This window comes from Balaenoptera ricei, chromosome 4, assembly GCF_028023285.1.
Source record: "Balaenoptera ricei isolate mBalRic1 chromosome 4, mBalRic1.hap2, whole genome shotgun sequence".
NCBI lineage: Eukaryota > Metazoa > Chordata > Mammalia > Artiodactyla > Balaenopteridae > Balaenoptera > Balaenoptera ricei.
This window is the reverse complement of record NC_082642.1, coordinates 119,073,226-119,094,184: the sequence shown is the minus strand read 5'-3', so window position 1 is coordinate 119,094,184 and position 20,959 is coordinate 119,073,226. Positions and strand designations below refer to the sequence as shown.

The window sequence follows — 20,959 nt, the reverse complement described above, 5'->3', positions numbered from 1 at the left end:
TCTTGGGGTTCTGTGTCCCCTGTCCCCTGGCTCTTCTTCCTTCTGTGCTCTTTCATCTGTTCTTATGGTTTTAACTACCACGTATATGTCTCATAATCCCAGTCCAGGTCTCTCCTCCAGCGTCAGACTTCAGTGTGAGACAAGCACTACTGTCAACATGTGCAAAACTGAACCCATTAATCCTCCTCTATAATCTGGTCCCTGCCCATCTCGCTGGTCTCATTTGTAGACTCCCTGTCTTGAATTTTATTCTGTAATAAGAACAGCTATAGGTTGAGCACTTACTGTGTGCCACAAGCATTGTGCACCTTACTTGCATGTCTTATGTAATTTCACCACATCCCTATGGGATGGATATTTTTATTAGCCCATTTTACTGATGAAATTCTGAGAAGTTAAATAATGTGTCCCAGGTCATATAGCTTGGAAATGGCAGTTTGGGGATTTGAACACAGGCTGCTCTAACACCAAGTTTGTGGCTATATATCAGAGTACCAACAATCCCTATATGTTACTTGTTACTAGTAGAAACATACTGTACATCTTACAACAGAGTCCTTTCTGTGTCAGCCTTTCTAGTTTGGTATATAATTCAAGACTCAGGGATAACTGTAATAAGAGCTAAGTGATCACTTTCAACTTCTGGGAAGGCCACATTATTACCTATATTATGATACTGGTTCCTTAAGTAGAAGTATGTCGGGTTCCTTTTAGACTCAATACACAGTTGTATTGAGTTGTGATTGTGTATGAATGTAACAAGCATGTTCTCCTTTTGCTTAAGGCTGCTTTCCTGAGATGTGCTCTTAATGCCTGGGTTTAGCAACTCAGCACCCTGCCAGTTCTTACCTCCTTGGTGTGGTGTCTTCTCAGGCAGTGTTCTTAGTCTGGAACCTCTTCATCCTTCCTCCTGTTTTCACCTTCCCCTTGCTCAGCAAACTTCTACATTTTAAGAACTTAGCTGAGGCATCATCACCTTGTGTAAGAAGCTTCCCAGACCTTCTCCTGTATCTCTAGGCTGAATAAAGTCTTCTTGCTCAGTATTCCTTTAGCATCTTGTATATATCGATAAGCATTTTAAACTGTCATAGTGTCATAATGTACAAATATTTGTTTACATTTTAGTCATTCTCATTAGATGATGAGCACTCTGGGATAGAAATCAAGTCTCAGGCATTTTTGTGTCCATAGTACTCAAATGCCTTATGTACTTTTATTGAATTACTGCCTGACCAAATGACTAAATGATTGCTTTTATTGCTAGTGTCAACTTTCTAGACACTATAAACCTAAGAACACTGTTTATTATTTTTTCAATTGAAGGACTAGTGTATTTGATCAATAATCATAAGACTAAAAAACATAGTTTTTTATTTCTCTGTTGTTACATAGCATCACAGCCAAACTGTTCCCAGTGATAATTTATCTTATTTTAAAAAGCTATAATGACATGTACATTTTAAAATGTGTTAGATTGAATATATTCAGTGTTTAAAGAGTTCCATAGAATTTTGAGTGTTAGGTGATTGTTAGCCTTTTAAACCCATTCTATTCTGAAAGTATAAATTTAATGCTTTGTTATCAGGCATTGCAGTAATTCATGCTGTGATTTTCATTTGTACTCCTAATGTTATGTTTTTTCATTAAGGCTTTAATTACCTCAAATATTTAATTAAAGCTGTGTTTTCAAGTATATGGCATAATGATCTTAAAGATTAACTGTGTACTTGCAAGTGTAGTCAAAATAAAAATAGAAATCCAGAGAGACTTATTTTGTGCCAGTCTCAGCATGATTATAATTTTCCAAAGTGATTTTCATGTTTGAAGAACTTTTTTTTGTTTGAACCTAATATTCTGTTTAAAAAAGGAAAGCTTTTAAGGTAAAATCTAACATTTTTCCTTGATAGCTGCTTTAAGAGTAATGTTTCAAAATGTGTAAAAGTAATTATTTGGACAGTGATTTTTTTTTTTTTTTAAACTGAAATCTTGACAAGAATGGAGGGGGGGAAACATAAAATGCTACCTTTGTAGTAGAGAATGAAGGGCCATTTTCCTTAAAAAGGTATATTTGAGATGTTTTACTCTGGCTCATAAGGGATGGGAAAAGGATCCATGATGTTCCTAGGAACTGCTGGCCCAGTCGATATATGTTTGCAGTATGGTCTTCTGTGACTTCTAGAATAGGCATGGTCAGCTGCTCTCTCTTCCTGTGCCTGCCTGTGCTGCCCTTTACAACAGTCATCACACATAAATCTCTAATGCCTCTTTTCTAAGGTTTATGATGGCTAGGGATTGTGGATGTCTGTTTGCTACTGTGTAATCGGTGCCTAATGAATAGTTACAGAATAAATGATGCAAACAAGCAGAAAATGGGGATTTGTTCCCCAAAAGTAATTGTTTTGGTCATGGTGACATTTGAAGCACTGTAGATCTTGAAATAAATTATTAAAGAGCAATTGAATTAGCTTTACTATTATAGTCTAATTCATTATATATCTAGTAACTTCAGTTATCCAAAATATTGTTTAAATGCTATACAATCCATCTTTTTTGGATAGTCATTTATTATATTTTATTTAATAACTTATTTTGTACTTAAATTTTGTTCTTTGATATATGGAAGTTATGAATTCTTCAAACAAAATAGTAGAGTTATACTCTACATATCTCAAAGCTTCCTTAAGAAGTAAACATACTTTTCAAAGTTGATAATACAGGTAAAACTTGCCCGTGGATAGAAGTACCCAGACCTCACATACTACCTCAGATCCGTAAATTCATAATCTGCTGTGTGCCTCTTTGGCATTTCCACTGACCCCACCACTGACTGACTGGGAATGGGGTGTGGGGATGCTGCTAATTGTGACTTACCACTGACTCAAGCATAGACTACTTTCGTTTATTCTTCATGGTGTATACAGGGATGGTTGAAGCATTTACAAAAGACTAAGGCTCCTGGATAACAAAGGAAATTAACATGAAGAGTAAATTAATTTCACTTACAAAAACCAAAGTCCTCACCATGGCCTACAAGGCCCTACGTTATCTGGCCTCTGATGCGTTTCTGACTTCCTGTCCTTCTTCCCTGCTCCTGTCTCACTGGGTTTTACCACACTGGCTTCCTGGCCTTTGCCCCAGCTGCACTCTCTCGCCCCAGATATTTGCATAAGTAACTCCCTCTTTCAAGGCCTTGCTCAGACTTTACCTTCTTTCTCAGTGAGGCCTGCCCTGATCACCTTATGTAAAACTACAATCCATATCCTGCTCTACTTTATTCTTTTTTCTATAGTACCTGATCACCTCTAACGTATGACATAACCTATAATTTACTTATTTCCTATATTTATTATGTTGTTTGTCTCCTGTAACTAAAATGTAAGTTTAATAAGGGAAGGGTTTCTCTATCAGTTTTTGTTTTTCATTGTTGTTGTGGTTATTTAAATAAACAGGTGTATCTCAGGTACCTAGAACACTGGTGTATGGTATACAGAAGATGGTCAGTAACTATTTGTTTAATAAAGAAGTCCAGCTCCAAGAGAGCCAGGCCTATACAGATGAAAAAACACCCTTTCTTGCCATCTAAGTTCTGTTTTTTAACCCTTCTTGGAATGATTGCCAGTGAAGAATGACTGTACTTGGCAGAAACCCTGACTCTACCCCATGGGAATGTGACCCAGTTATGCTGTGGTTTTCTCTCTATATTCCCAAAATGGTGTTAATAGATGGTCTCACCATTTATACTAAGCAGTAGTTAAGCCTGGAACAGAAATGAGCTTTAGTGGTGGAGTGAATCGCTGAAATAATAGGACCAGTATAGTAGGTTTGTTCCTTTATAACCTGCCCCAGGTTTGAGAAGTCCCTAGGAATTAGGTGAATTAGGTTCTGGTTCTGACTGTAGCCAATTCATTGTCTTATCTTATGACTCTGGACTTATGTTTCTTCAATTGTAAAATTGAACTGGATTGTATTTTTTTTCTAACTCTGTGAAGTTTAGCTGTATCATCAGAAACATTTTAAGCTTTATAATTTAGGAACCCTCTTTCAAAATATGTTACCGCTTAGGTTAATAGTCATGTTACTATACTATGTTTAAGACTTATACTTGGTAAGGTGCTGCATATATAAAAACAGTTGAGCATACTAGTAGTGTCAAGAACCTAACAATCATTCTTTTCTTTTGTAATTTCACAAGAAAAAACAAATTTGTGCTAATCCTTAGACTTCAGTTAACTAGAAAATTGAGTCTTTAGACATGATAAATAACTCGTGCTAGGATCCATCTCTCTGCCTTGCTTTCTCTCTTCTATCCCTTATTTCGTCTCTATCCTTCAAGTTATCTACTGTACAGTTTCCCCTTTTTTTTTTTTGCTTAGAGAACAAAAGGATGACACTTTACAGGTATTTTTCAAGAATTTTGCTTTTTGAATATATATTTTATTTATCATTGTACCCCTTAGCATCCAGCAGATTGTCTTGTACATATAGATGCTCCTTAAGTGTTGCTTGGATGAATGAATTTGCTTTTATTTTTACCCCAATACTTAACTGACTCAAAGTGATTTTTTAATTTTTATTGTTTTAAGAAAGGTGACTCTTGTGATGGTGGGACTTGATAATGCTGGTAAAACGGCAACAGCAAAGGGAATCCAAGGAGGTAAGCTGGAAAAATTTATTATTAAATTACTCTGATTTATTTATTTAAATTGCTTTATTACATATTCATTGGGTACATATACTGTGCACTCTGTTACTTTATATTCTTAGTATACTTGAGGCTAATGTGGTGAATAGACTCTGGCTTAATAGTACCAGCCTGTTGTGTTTCAGATTTGAATGAATGCATAGGCTCCTCGAGGTTTTGATCAGCTAAGAGGGATCACAGCTGTCTTCTAGCCAGTAGGAAGGAAAAAGTAAAAAAAGGACATGCCCCTGCTTTTAAGGATCCCTATCTTCTACTTACATTTTCTTGGCCAGAATTTAGTCACAGGGCTACAGCTAAATGAAAGGGAAGTAGAAATACAGTTAGCCAGCACAGTTCTCTTTGCACCTCTTGATTTTTTTTCAACATGATGTGTAATTTTTACAGTTACATTAAAGATACATTAAAGGGTTTTATGTCATTTATATTACACCTCATTGGGTGTATTTATTTAGTCTTAATTTAATGCTTTGTAACTACAATATAGAGGTACTGTACTAGTGAGTTTGTTGTGTACCCAGAAGATGTAGCACGAGCCAGACATCTTGAGGGTATGAATTGGGAGAAAACCTAACATATATTTGTTCCTGAAAATGGATTTTGCAACTAGATATCATGCGTGACAGATAGGGAGCTTTTATTTATGGAAATTCGTGAAAGAAAATTGGCACCTTGCAAAACTTGCTGTTGGAGAAAAACATTTTGTCACCCCCGAATTAGATGCAAACTATATATTATTGTTTGAGGAGTCTTCTAAAGCCTTTTTGTAGCCCTCATGCTGTCACCTAGGTTATATCCTTGCAAAGCACTCACTGTAACCATCTAAACCAAGGGTTTGCAAACTTCTTCTGTAAAGATCCATGTAGTAAATATTTTAGACTTTGAGAGTCATATGGTCCCTTTCCCAGCTACACAGCTCTGACATAGTAGTGCAGAAGTAGCCATAGAAAATATGTAAACAAATGAGCGTGGCCATGTTCCAATGAAACTATATTTATAAAATTTGATGTGTTATGAAATATTATCCTTGGGTTTTTTTTGGAAATTATTTTAAACTGTAAAACACATTCTTAGCTTGAGGGCCATGTAAAAACAGGTGGCTAGCCAGATTTGGCCTGCAGGCCATGAAACCTTATCTAAACGTTTTCTCTTTCATTCCTTCAAAGCCTTATGTTCAAGGGAGCAGGATCCAGGAATGTGCTAATCAGACTGTCTAATTATTTGCGTGTACTTAGAACATCCTCTTTCCATCAGGCCTTTTCCTTCTGAATCCCACCTCCATTAGTTTCTTTTTCTGAGTTTAGAAAATGTTCAAGGTGTCACATCATGAACAAAAAGTCAAAGCTGCCTTCAACTTTGAGCTCCCCTCTGGCTCTGTTTTTGTTTTTCATTTCGTATTTACTCTTCAGCCTACTCCAGTGACTGATTTCCTACCATTTTTCTTTTTTAAAGATTCCAGTTATACAGAACGACTTGAAGTTTTTCAAATTGAGCCTTTTGATACCTTTGTGATTTTGTTTATGCTGTTCCCACTTGCCTTATTAAAGAGAATATCAGCTTATCCTTAAAGACAGATTATCTACTTATCTCTAAAGATGCTTGTTTGTCCTATAGTCTCCTTCTTTATGAAGTCTCTTCTGATCTCCTGCTGCCCTCACCCCTTACCACCACCATCAGTACAATTGACTACATCCTCTGTTTTTGTCTACTCTTATCTGTATCTACTTCTATAGCTACTTAATTGCCCCTCTTTTTATGTATTACTCTACCTCTCCAGACTATAAATTCCCCAAGGGCAGTTTTACTTATTTTGGTGTCCCAGTTCAGGCCATGTCTTAGTAGGCAGTCTTCCTAAAACATTTCTCCCATGGCTTCTCTTAGCTTATTTCTGGCTCTTTTCTGCTTTGTTTTGTTTTTTATTAAAATTTTTTTTTAAATTTTTTATTGTATATTTCCTCCTTTCTTTTGAGATAATCTTCCTCTCCTACTGTATTGCCGTTGTCTGCGTCCAAACCCTGGGTTTAGTGTTTCATCTATAATTTTATTATAGCTTCCTAATCTAAGAGTACTTTCCCTATCTTGAGGTTCACTTCCTTCAATCAGCTTCTCTTCTTCATGGCTGTCAAAGTGATTGCATTAATAGGATATAGGTTCAATTGTGCTAACAAATAAGCCTAAAATAACAGTGGTTTAATAAAATAGAAGTTTATTTCTCTCTCATATTACAGCACAGGGAAAAGTAGTCTAGGGCTGGCATAGCAGCTCTATGGTATTAGAGACTCAAGTTCCTTTTCCTATTTGCTTTGCCATTCCTAGTGTTCTCCCTTGCCTACCTGGTCCAAGGTGTCTCACTACTACATGTGCATTTCAGCTGGAAGGAAGAAGTAAAGGACAAAGGGAGGCTGTCCTTCTCTTTTTTTAAAGTATGTGAACCAGAAGCCACCACATCACTGCTGTTCACAGGCCATTAGCTAGAACCCACGGTGTTCCAGAGCTGGTTGCTACTTGCTCTTATTAGCTCATATTAGTCAACGAGAGCCAGTTAGGCACCTCTCCTCCAAACTCTGTGTTCAGGTTCCTCATATTGGTAGTTTGAAATAGTCCATAGCAGGAGTATTTACACCATGACAATTGGCAAACACTACCTATCAGAGTTCCACAGCCTCCAAAGCCAGTTAAACATTTAACAGTATACCACAAGCACATTATCTAGAACCTGTTCTCAGGGCCACCCCTAGCTGCCATAGAGACTGGGGATTGCATTCTTTATCCTGAACAGCCATGTGCTCAGCTAAAAAATCCAGGATTCTCTGACTTTCCAGTATTATTTCCTAATAGTTCTAAGGAACTGTTGTTATTTTGGGTGGGAAAATTCTTTGTGTAAATTGGTCCCTAGCATTGTTGACATTAACACATCTTATTATACTGTAGTTATTTGTTTATGTATATATTTCCTCTTTTTCCCTCTATATAAGTGCTCTATAAGATCAGAAAATATTAATAAATTTTATTAATCTTTGTATATCTAGGACCTTGCATAGTACTTAGCATATAACATAAGCTCAATAAATAGTTATTGATTATATATTTTCATTTTATCTTGAACTTTCTAGGCATTGTCTTAACACATATGGTTTACTGAAATCCTCAGGATTAGGGACCATATGTCTTTGTACCCCTGGTTCTTGTATGATGCCTGATTTATAACAGGCCCTCAATAAATGATTACAAGCATGGATGGATGGATAAATATATGGAAGAATGGACATAACGACAGCAGCTTCAGCTGTCCTAGCAGTCTGGTGTTTTAGTATTGAGCACTTATATGCTTTGTACTGAGTGCTAAGGATACAAAGATAGTTCCCAGCTATTGGGAAGGTATAGGCTATTGTGGAGACCAGTAAGAACACAGAATATTACAATAGATGGTGTAGGTGATACTGAAAGTAGGAAGGAATCATCAGAGAAGGATTTACAGAAAAGGTTGTAACCTGAACACTTAGTCTTGAGTCTTGAAACACAGAATCATGAGTAGGAACCAGAGGAAAGAATAGAGAAATTGGGGAGGGTGTTCCATGTATCAAAAGAAACAGGCTTTTAAAGTCCTGAATACCTGAATTTGAGTCCTGGCTCTGTCTACCATGTAACCTTGAAAAAATTACTTAATATGAATTGGTTTCCTCGGACTAGTGCCATCATTTTATCTGTGCTTACATTGTTCCCCTGCTTGGAATTTTATTCTCCCTTCTTTGTTATAATTTTTTTGTCTTTTAAGACTTTACTCCTATTTCATTTCCTCTCTGAAGCCTTTCTAGGCCATGACTCACCTCTAGCTTCTCTTTACCCTTTTTCTCTTGAATGCCCTCCATCTTAGTTTGGGCTGCTATAGCAGAATACCATAGACTTAGTGGCTTAAACAACAGGTATTTCTCACAGTTCTGGAGGCTAGAAGACTGCAGTCAGGGTGCCAGTATGGTCGACTACTTAGTGAGGGCCCTCTTCTTGGTTTACAGACAGCCATCTTCTCACTTGTATCCTCATGTGGTGGAAAGAGAGAGAGGAAACAAGCTCTCTTATGTCTCTTCTTATAAGGGCACTAATTCCATCATGGGGGCTCCATCCTTGTGACCTCACCTAAACCTAATTACATCCCAAAGGCCCTACCTCCAAATACCATCACTTTGGGGATTAGGGTTTCAACAGATGAGTTTTGGCAGGGACATAAAAGTGCAGTTCATAATACCTTCACACTGTGCTCTCCAGACTTGTTTGTAGAACATATAGGTTCTTGTGTTATTCCCATTCATGGGAATAACACAGTTCTCTCTGAATTGTACTGGATATTCTTTGAGGACAGCAACCCTTTTTTATTCATCTTTGCATTCTAATGCCTAACAAAGTCCTGGTACTGAGTAGGTATTCTGTGTGTGTTATTTCCCTTATCCCTTCCTCAGGATAATTGATTTATTTTCACTGATAATTTCCTGGGGGTACCTTTCAAATCATACTCAAAGACAGCTGCCTATTATTTTAACTGTGAAGCCAGGTCTGGCCTGGACTAGATCCACATTTTTAAATGTCTAGTTTAATTCTCTTTTTGGAATACATAGCTGCTTATATTGCTTCTAAACTTGCCTTTTTCTCCTTCTAGATAAGGCAGGTCTTTTAAAAATGTGACTTGTGATGTCTATTAACTTTCTAGGGAGCTGTGTAAACTGCATTAAGATGCTTGCTGAAAGGGAATGGTACATTGCAAGTCTGCTTCTCAGTCACACCTAACAGCAAGTGCCTCTCAAATTTATCTTTGTAATAGCAGATGTTTTGCTGAATGTGGGAATGATAAGACCCTCTAAACCAGTGTTGTTCAGTAGAGCTGTTTGCAATGATGGACATGTTCTATATTGGCTCTGTCCAGTAGGGTGGGCCACCAGCCACATGTGACTTTTGAGCACTTGAAATACAGCTTGAACAACTGAGGAGCTGAATTTTTTATTTTATTTAAGTTTATTTGATTTAAGTTTTAAAAGCCTCATGTAGTTTGGTGGCCACTGTATTGACCGTGCAGCTGTAAACAAAGTTCAGTGGAGTAATATTTATTGTGAATTCCAGCGATGAAGAGAGAATGGAAGAGACAGACATGAAGTTTGAACTCTTCTCTGTAACCACTGAGTCACTTGGTTCTGTTAATCTTTCATGAGTTCTCTCTTGCCATTCTTCTATTTTTATTTCCATACCTCTCCAAAAAGTGGCTATCACTCTCATTTTCAGTCCGTTCTAGAGACTTTTGCAAAGATGAATCTCAAGGAAGACTACTTTAGTCACCTTAATTATGTTATTGGTCTGCTAAAATACCTTCCGTGGCTCCCAATTCTCTATCTTCAGAACCCTCTTCAGTGTGCGTTCAGGCTTAAGGGTTTGCTCCAACTACAATGTTCAACTTGTTCGTGCATCTTGCCTTTACCATTTCTGTTACTTAGGTCACTCATCTGACTGTCTAAATCCTACCTAGCTTTAAGGCCTAGGTCCCAGCTCCTAGTTCAAGGCTTGAACCTTAGTGATCTTTTTAATCTCTTACTGTCATTACCGCTCTTTGGCAGTTATAATTGTATACATCCTGTACCTTCTTCTTTGTGCTGTCATATGCAGAAGTCCAAAGAAATTCAATTATAAATTTATGAGAATATCCTGTATTCTATTCTTGTAGAAGAAAATAAAATCTACTCTTTGTATTTGCAAGCTGTCCTTAAAAGTCTCTTTATTCCAATTACAGCTTTAATTCAGTTAATTAAAAAAGAAAGGTTCTATACTCTTCATAGCTTCTCCCATTATTTTGTTGTTCTAGACTATTCTCTAAATGTTTAGTTTTTCTTTATAAGTCCACAGAGGTTGTAATGGTCCTTGGGGATGGCTGTGGTGTTGAAGGTTGAAATTTTTATTGTTTGTAACTTGGGGAGTCAGTGGCCTTAAAGGCAAGAGTTCATTGGTGTATTTATTCTACACATCCTTATTAAGTACCCGTTATATGGTGGGCATTAGTTTAGGAACTGGGGTTATATCAATAAAAACAAACAAGCAAGCAAAAAAACAGACAGAAATTCCTATCTGCAAGGATTGTAAATTCTAGTTGGATATTTTATAGTATCTACCTTTCCCCCAAACCAATGTGCTTAGATGTAATGCTTATTGTGTAAGCAAATAATAAACATTCTATTTAGTACTAAAGTATGATGAATAACACATTTATGTCATTTAAGTTGTAAAGTTAAATTAGTGTTATTAATTTAAAGTCTCAAGATTCCTTCTTTTATATCATTTGAAACAGAGTATCCTGAAGATGTAGCACCTACCGTTGGATTTTCCAAAATTGACCTTAGACAAGGAAAGTTTGAAGTCACCATCTTTGACTTGGGAGGTGGAAAAAGAATTCGGGGAATCTGGAAGAATTACTATGCTGAATCTTTTGGGGTAATATTTGTTGTGGATTCGAGTGATGAAGAGAGAATGGAAGAGACAAAACAGACAATGTCAGAAGTGATAAGACATCCTAGGATATCGGGAAAGCCTATATTGGTGTAAGTAATGTTGGTGTTATTGTAAATGTAGAGACAGCAGCATTAAGTCATTAAAGAAATTTACCTAAGTTACAAAATACTGAATAAGCTAAATTGTCACACCCTCGTATGATAAAATGTATGTAATTTACTGGGAGTTGTTAATATACCAAGGCCTTATTATAATGCTATCTGTAGAGGTTAAGGGCAGAGGCTATGTAATGAAGAAATCTTATAATTAGATCTCCTGGGTTTTCAAATGTAAACTCTTTGTTTTATTTGATCATTTATTTTTGTCAGATTTTGCAAATGGTCTATTAACAAGGTTCTAAAATGTTTTTCAATTTATTTTCCTCTTTTAATAACTTATTTATGTTTTGCCTCTGTCCTTTTTTTCTTGAAGAGTATTCTTGTTTGAAAGTTATTTAGATGGTTTATTCTTCTAATGCCATGTTGATTTCTCAGTTTTTACTACTATATTTCCAAACTGAACATGTGATCTGTGCCATTATCAACTTAGTTGTATGCTTAGCATCATTTTGTCCAGCTGCCTAAACATTTTTTAAAAATTAAGTGACAAAGGACTTTTGCACTACCCGCCCTCATAGCATTTCTGCATAGTAAACACCAGATGGTGCTATAACTTTGAGACATAGTAAAGTGAAAGTAGTTTAAATTGCTCTTAAAATTGGAGTAAGCAGAATGTGTGTTTTGCCTTCTTGTCCCTTTTCCCTCGTTCTTGTGTTTCATTACTAACGATTAAAAAAACCCCGAAGCAACCTATCACATGGTTAACTGAGAAATTGTAAGACAGAGTTCCTCAGTGGTCCTCAGTAATAAATGAACATTTTTAAATGAGGCAGTTTGGAAGCTCTGATTACAAAAAGTAAAACTTTATTGTATCATTTATTGTTAAGCTTATACTGTTTAATTTTTATACATTTAACTAATTAAAGAAGTTATTTGATATATATATAATTAATTCTCACCTTTATTGAATATGAAATAGACTTTAATAGATATGTATACAAAGAGTAAACTTTGTTGAACCCATAGACTAAATTAGTCTCTACAAATGTTTAAGCAGAGAACCAGTGACTTCTAAAGTAAAAAGTATTAATGACTGATGTTCATTTGTAAAATAATTGAGTGTGCTTTTTTAACCCAATAGTTATTTATTTTATTCTTTTATTCATGTATTCTCTCATGCATTTATTCATTCATGCATGTACTAATTCAACAAATATTTATTGAACATCCACTATGTGCTAGACATTGTTCTGGTGATAGGGATACCTTTGGGAACAAAAACAATAAAACTCCATGTATGATCTCAGTAGCTTACATTCTAGGGGGTGAGACACACAATAAATGTAATAAATAAATTGTACATTAGGTGATAAGTATATTGAAAATAAAGCAGATAAAAGAAGATCAGGAATCCTATGGTGGTGGTGGTGACAGGGGCATGTTACTCTTAAAATTAGGATAATCATACTAGGTCATATTGAGAACATGACACTGGAGGTGAGAGAGTCAGTCATGCAGATAGATGTATGTGGCAAAGCCCTGAGGCAGAGGCATGCAGTTTGTGTCTGCAGTATTTACTGAATAATCCAATGTCAGCAAGATACCTGCTTTCAGTTCTGTCACCTCTCTCAGCTAATGAAGTTCCAGAATTGGAAAAAAAAAAACAACTCACAACTAGGATGACTGCTCACCATTATAATTTCATAGTCAATGCAATCTCACAAAGACATGAGAATTAATTATGGATCAATAATATGTTTATGAAATATGGAATGGTTTGCCATTTGATGAGTTTTTCTCAAAGGAGTTTTACAACCATAGAATTTTTATTAATAAAGGTAAACTTTTTGAGATGTGTGTGCTTCAAAAATATACAAAATTTACTAAAAAGTAAATATTCTCTTTTTTTTTTTTTTTTTGGCCACACTGCACGTCATGTAGGATCCTAGCTCCCCAACCAGAGATCGAACTCACGCCCCCTGCATTGGGAGCGCAGGGTCCCAAGCACTGGACTGCCAGGGAAGTCCCAAAAAGTACATATTCTTAATAAATTTAGAAGATGTAGGAAAGAATGAGGTTTAAAAAAAAAAAATGATTGACCTATCATGCAGAGCCAACCACTGCTATCATTTTGATGAGTTTCCTGTGCATATTTTTGTAAAACATGTAATGTATGCAGTGTTCATATAATACATAAAATTTTCTATCCCACCCTTTTTTCTGTTTATAAATCCGTCTTGAATATCCACCCAAGTCCCATATTTGGAAGTTCTCCTGTTTACCTTTTTCTCTCTGACCTACAATTAATTTGTCTTATTGATGTTACTATCTTAATATCATTTGAGTCTCTTTACTCCTCTCTATTCCCTTTAATGTTACCTCCTTTCAGCCTTTCTTCACTTCTCCCTTGTGTTACTGATTACTCTCCTAACCAGTCTCCCTGGTAGCAGTCTTGCCTATTCTCTAAGCTCTCCTCTACATTGCTAGCAGGAGCCCTTTTCTTTACCTGATATTTTTCAAATTACAAAATTGGTACATGCTTTAATAAGTGAAACAATGCAAGAATAGATAAAGTACTTGAGAGCTCTGTTTTAAATGCAAATTTTATCATTTTACTTTTCCTCTGCTCAAAGTCCTTCAGGTTGCCTCCATAGCTCCACACAGATAGGAAAGTCTGTGTTTTAACTGATGTAACCCTAGCACATAATAGGTATGGCATTGAAAAGTCCATTGGATAGTAAGTGGGAGGGGCGTCCAGTAGAGCCCTAGTAAGCTGAGTGCTAGGGGCTAGTGGGTGTGGAGATGTAGGGGAGGCTACCTGAATTAGGAGGCTGGCTACAGTGCTCCTTGTTGCACACAGCTGCTTCCTTCCTGCCCACGGACATCTGGACCTCTCATCTGCAAAATCCTATAATGGCATCTAATTTCTTCTGATCACCACTTGTCTGTCTGAGCCTAAACTAGTTGATTTAGGACCTACAATGCCTCTCAGAACTCACTTCAACCCCTTGGTAATTTTCTCTTCCCACCCTCTAATAATGAGCAAACAGAGAACAACAACAGACCTCTGAGAAGATTCAGTCATTCAACAGAAGGAAAGAAACCTGAAGAATTATTATCTTGTCTGTAATCATGAAATTACAAATTGGTAGAGCAGGATTCATTCATGCTATGGGAAGCAGAGTAGATGACCACGATAGCAGGTCCTGGACACTCTAGCTCTGCCTGACCTGATTCTGCACAGCAGTCTGACAGCATGTGTCATTGCAAATGAAGCCTCAGTCACATTTCACTTTATGTCACAGACGTGAGGGTTCTCTTGAAAGGTCAGAGTCGTAGATCACTAGGCTTCGGTGTTTTATTAGCTCAGAATTTCTGTTTGGCAGTTCTATAGTATTTACTGCTTAATCAGCATAATAGTCCAGTCAAAATCTCTGAAATAAGTGGTGAAAAGGTGAAAAAACATGGGTTTAGAGAGAAGACAGAGAATCTGAAACCTGGATTCTAAAAGTTATTGTGTATTTGTTTATGACCCTGACAGGTCACTTTACTTCTTTGGACTTAGTGGTTAAATGACTCTTCTTTAATAAAAGTAACTGTAAAATATAGTAATTCTGTGATTGTATTCAGCTGTGTATTATAATGTGGACCTTGGTATAGTCTATGCCAAGAATCCATTTTGGTAAAAAGGTAAAAGTGATTTGTATTCCTTCTAAAGAAAGTAAAAATGGATGCCATGCAAATATTTGGCTCTGTTATCATGCTGAGTTGTTTATTTACCTAGAATAGAAAGTCTTTCTTCTCTCATGTCTACTATAGATTAACTTGAACCTCTACTCTGATTAATTAAGGTATGAATTATATTACCTACCCTCACATTCCCACCACCACATACATACTCTTGCTTTAACCATTTATAATTTAATTATTTATTAAAAGCTCTAATGCTAGATAGTCTTGACAGATAAAGAAGACCTTTCCAAGAGAAAAAGTAAACAACTTTGCAGTGATATAAGTAGCACTGAAATCAGTAGTAATTTCAAAATTTAAGCTCAACATCCACCGTAGAAATTTTCCATTAATAATACAAGGTACTATTTGTTGATTCCTTGTGGAAAGGGCTGAGCTAGGAGGTATTTTAAACATCCTAACCTATTGAAATTTTCAGCAGCGCAAGGTTACACCAATGTTATATAAGAAGGCACATGTTCTTTCTGCAGCTCTTCTTTATAGTACAGTCTTGAAAGTTGCCCTCAGAGCGATTGTAAATTACCCTTCATTTTTTGTGGTTGTATCTCCTAATACTTATAACTGAAATAACTCTGGAGATCCACAGGCTAAAATTTCCTACCAGGATAATAACAATTCTACTGTGTTAGCATACTTGAACTCTTGGAGTGGTGCCACTTTCTCATTATATACTGTCTGCTTTTCTGTGGAGTTATATGACCTAACTTAACTTTTGGTCAGACCTCACAAATTAGATGCTTCACAACAAAAATGTATAGGAGTTTCACTCAGGGAAGAAAACATAATATGTCATATATGATCTGGCTAGGTGTTATGAACATTTCAGTAAAAAAAAGTTTGACCTGGAGGTCTTTGCACCATGGGTGGCTTCCCAAGACCCTCTGAAGTCACATACACAATTCTGAGTGCATGTGCATTTTTCTTGGGAGCAGATTTTAGCTCTCATCAAATTCCTAAAGGATTTCATGACCAAAGAGGTTAAAAAAAACATGGCAGTGAGTTTTTATATTAGGAGAAATAATAAGCAGGGTTTTTATTGATAATTTTTTTATTGATATCAGACTTTTGTCTCCAACCTCTATATGCCTATTTGACTCACCTTTCTTCTAGACAGTATTACAGGAAACTGTTAGTTTGCAAGTTTCTTTGAGTCATATTCTTTCTTGTAAGTGCCCAAGAGAAGTTAATTAGGTTATGGGTTATCCTAATACTGCTCTTAGAATTTGAGTCAAATGTACTTTCACTAAGTCAGACCTTTCAATAAGAAATAGGAGAACCTGGGTCCTTTTTAGAATTCTGGAAACCCATAAGTATGGAAGTATGGACAACCTATGTCACTTAATCACTTGATCCTTAGTTGTAGTGGTGGGTCCCTTAATTTACTATTTTTACTATCTGAAACCCCTACTCATTTTATTTATAGGGCCCATTGGCTTAAGATTTCTTTTCTTTCAGCGGAAACTTACCAAGCTTTCATCTTCATCAACTTTATTTAGTTATACTGTTGACTCACCTCTACATTTCCTTACTGAGGGCTTCCTTTTGTTTGTAATGGCATCCAGCTTCACTAATAGCAGCTGTAGTTTACAGTAAAGCTTCTCAGCTGGTTGACTTCCTAGGTAATTTATGCACAAAGAGCCTGTAGAGGTTCCCATCCTTTCCCTCCCCTGTCCCAACACGCTCTATTGTAAAACAAAAAAACCTGTTGACAGTGTCGTTAGGCGGCAAGATGTTATCCAGGGATCACCTGTATCAGCATCAGGCCAGACCTGCTGTATTTTTTAGGGTGGGGCCAAAGATGCCTCTGGCTTTTTCACAGGTTCTCCAGATCTCTCTGCTGCACAGCAAAAATTGAGATCTACTGGTGCAAGGGAAACCATGGGCTTTGGAGTCAGCCAGGCCTTGAGTAGGTTACTTAATCTTCCCGAACTTCTATGTCTCCACTTGTAAATAAGGATTTTAATACTTGTGTTGTCATGTGAATTCTAAAATAATGTATTTAAAGCACCTAGTGCAGTGCTTTACTAGTTTTCTGTGCATGTGATGGTGGATATGAATAGTTACTATTGATGATATGCTGTGTCTAGGTAGAGGTGAATTCGGAGAGCCAGTTTTTTTGTTTTTTAAAAAATTATTTATTTATTTATTTTTGGCTGTGTTGGGTCTTTGTTTCTGTGCGAGGGCTTTTCTCTAGTTGCGGCAAGCGGGGGCCACTCTTCATCGCGGTGCAAGGGCCTCTCACTATCGCGGCCTTTCTTGTTGCGGAGCACAGGCTCCAGACGCGCAGGCTCAGTAGTTGTGGCTCAGGGGCCTAGTTGCTCCGCGGCATGTGGGATCTTCCCAGACCAGGGCTCGAACCCGTGTCCCCTGCATTGTCAGGCAGATTCTCAACCACTGCGCCACCAGGGAAGCCCCAAGGAGAGCCAGTTTTAAAGTGTCATATGTGAATTCAAGCTACATGAAGCTTTTGATTACAGAAAATGACATGGCTTAGTGGGTAAGAATAGGAGCCCAAGTGCTCAAAATAATTATTGCATACTTTCTGAACCAATAGATTCCTAATAATGTGCCTCCAATGCTTAAGAATTTTTTTCTTTTAAGGTAGTAATTTTAAGGAAAAAATGGCTACTTTTAGTGCCTATTGTGTGTGAATAAACAAAATGTTCAGCAGCTAATTAGTTAAATATGTTTATGTTGCTTAGGTTAGGGTGCTTTTGAAATATAACAATGAAAATTGTATGTGATATATTGCTCTGCTATGAATCTTTCTGTGATTAAGTCTTGCTTTAAAAGCAGTATGTTTAGATATAACTGCTACTAGAAAATTACTATTTTCTGAACTTATCTGGATATAATTATGCTAATGAATATTAAATAGTACTCGATATTTTCAGTTTTCATGATAAATAATTTAGGAACAATTATAAACAAGTATCAGTAAGGCACTACATTAAAGGATATAGCACAAGTTTAGAAGGGACAGAAGAAATATCTCTCACCATCTGATTTAGCTGGGGAGTTTATCACTCGTTTTAAATTTATCTTTTTTTATAATGTTCCTTAAACATTTGAAGCTGACCTATGGGAAACATCTTTTTCTCCGGTAATGCTTGTAACTGACACAGTAGAAAACTCTTCAATTTCTTTATATTTTATAAGTTAAAAATTATTTAATAGTGTTAGGAGACATATATATACACATATATAGTCATATTCCTGTTTACATAAGAATTCTCTCATTTTCCCACCACCAAATTTGCTCAATTATCTGCTTTTATTCCTTTGTCTTCCCTCCTATAATATGGAAGAAGTGTTTCTGCTCCTGTCCAAGATCCCATCCCTTTCTATTATTGTACTGGGTTGGCCAAAAGGTTCTTTCGGTTTTTTACGTAAGATGGCTCTAGTAGCGCTTAGTTGTCTTTAACTTCATTCGAAACAATTTTGTTAGATTGTGTGTGACAGCTGTCATATCAGCATGCATTAAAAAAAAAAAACTTATCAAAATTGGTGAATTTTTGTGTAGCCATTTTAATATTGAAGACGGAAGGAAAAAAGCAACATTTTCAGCGTGTTATGCTTTGTTATTTCAAGAAAGGTAAAAACGCAAAAAAAGATTTGTGCAGTGTATGGAGAAGGTGCTGTGACTGATCAAACGTGTCAAAAGTGGTTTGCGAAGTTTGGTGCTGGAGATTTCTTGCTGGACGATGCTCCGCTGTCGGGTAGACCAGTTGAAGTTGATAGTGATCAAATCGAGACATTAATTGAGAACAACCAACATTATACCACTCGGGAGACAGCCAACATACTCAAAATATCCAAATAAAGCGTTGAAATCATTTGTACCAGCTTGGTTATGTTAATCGCTTTGATGTTTGGGTTCCACGTAAGTTTAGCGAAAAAAACTTTCTTGACCATATTTCCGCGTGTGATTCTCTACTTAAACGTAACGAAAACGTTCCGTTTTTAAAATAAATTGTGACAGGTGATGGAAAGTGGATACTGTACAATAATGTGGAATGGAAGAGATCGTGGGGCAAACGAAATGAACTACCACCAACCAAACCAAAGGCCGGTCCTCATCCAAAGAAGGTGACGTTGTGTACATGGTGGAATTGGAAGGGAGTCTTCTATTATGAGCTCCTTCTGGAAAACCAAATGATTAATTCCAACAAGTGATGCTCCCAAATAGACCAACTGAAAGCAGCACTCGACCAAAAGTGTCCAGAATTAGTCAACAGAAAACGCATAATCTTCCATCCGGATAATGCAAGACCACATATTTCTTTGATGACCAGGCAAAAACTGTTACAGCTTGGCTGAGAAGTTCTGATTCATCCGCCATATTCACCAGACATTGCACTTCGGATTTCCATTTATTTAGGTCTTTACAAAATTCTTTCAATGGAAAAAATTTCAATTCCCTGGAAGACTGTAAAAGGTACCTGGAACAGTTCTTTGCTCAAAATGATAAAAAGTTTTGGGAAGATGGAATTATGAAGTTGCCTGAAACATGGCAGAAGGTAGTGGAACAAAATGGTGACTATGTTGTTCAATAAATTTCTTGGTAAAAATGAAAAGTGTGTCTTTGATTTTTACTTTAAAACGGAAGGAACTTTTTGGTCAACCCAATATATTATTCCTCCCCTTTCTTATATCGAGTTTCTCTCTCTGGATCATTCCCATCAGCAGAATGTGCTCTTGTGTTTCTTTAAGTATTGTGGAATCCTTTGGCTCTACATCTCTCTCCACATGTTGACTCCTTTTTATAGTATTCTATTCAAAATTCTGGAAAGAATTGTCTGTAGTGGATTCTGTACTTATTTATATCACATTCTTTCCTCAACATGCTCCATTTGTGCTTTCATTCCTACAGTTCCTTGAAACTGCTCTTGTTGGAGTCAACAAATTATCTCCATGTTGCCAAATCCATTGTCACTTTGCTGTTCTTATTTTACCTAAAATTGACTATTTCCTCAACTTTGTTTTCCTTTTAGCAATTTTGCATTACAGCATACTTTTCTTGATTTTCCTCCTACTTCATCGATGGTTCCTTCTTAGTCTTTTTTGTTAACTCCTCTTCTGCTTTAAGTCTAAATTTTAGAATATCCCAGGCTCTTTCAGAATATCCCAGCTTTTTGCATCTAGATATTTTTGAGACCTTAAATACTGTTTATTTACTCAGATGACCCAAATCTATAGCTTTGACATCTCCCAAGAGTTCCTACTGATATAGCTAATATCTTAGAAACCTCCACTTTGACATTTTATGGTCATCTCAGATTCTATTGGCCAAAACAGAATTTCTTGATTTCCTTCTCACCCCTAGTGTTGAAACCTTCATATCTGTCTTTTCCCATCTCAGTAAAAGCAATCATAATCTAATCAGTATCCTGTAGATTCTACCTGTTAAATCTATCACATTTTAGTCTAATTTTTTTTTCCATCACTACAACTTGGTATATAGTAGTTAAGAACTGGTTCTGGAATAAGATTGCCTAGGTTCAAATCCCAGTCCTCTGTGTACAGTTTCTGTGACCTGAGTCAGGTTACTTAACCTAGCTGTACTTCAGTGTTCTTGTTGGTAAAATTGTAAAATTATTAGAACAATGCTGGGACATAGCAAGTATGTTTTTTTATTAGTCTTGAGTGTTAGTACTGCTGCTACCACCATCACCACCTCCACTCCCAGCCTAGCTGAAGCCTCCATCATCTCTTAACTGGGACTATTGCATTAGCCTTCTAATTGTTTTCTATACCTATATGCTTGTCCTCTACTCACCTGCCCCAAATCCATTCTGACCCATTCTCCGTACAGTAGACAGGATGATTTTTTCCCAAATATAAATTACATAACATTACTACCAGGCCAAAAAACAGCTTTGCCTTTATTACACTTGCTGTAAACTTCAGACTTACAGAGCTTTACATC

At 36.5% G+C, this 20,959-nt stretch overlaps 1 protein-coding gene across 2 annotated transcripts in view; it reads left to right on the top strand.

Annotated features, from left to right (window-relative positions):
- Nucleotides 1-20,959, top strand: part of ARL13B (ADP ribosylation factor like GTPase 13B) — an 81,608-nt gene that overhangs the window by 17,507 nt on the left and 43,142 nt on the right. For both annotated transcript variants that reach the window (XM_059921348.1, XM_059921347.1), the window contains exons 2-3: nucleotides 4,584-4,654; nucleotides 11,022-11,271. In XM_059921348.1, the coding sequence (XP_059777331.1) occupies nucleotides 4,584-4,654; nucleotides 11,022-11,271 (321 nt within the window). The remainder of the gene's footprint in view (nucleotides 1-4,583; nucleotides 4,655-11,021; nucleotides 11,272-20,959) is intronic.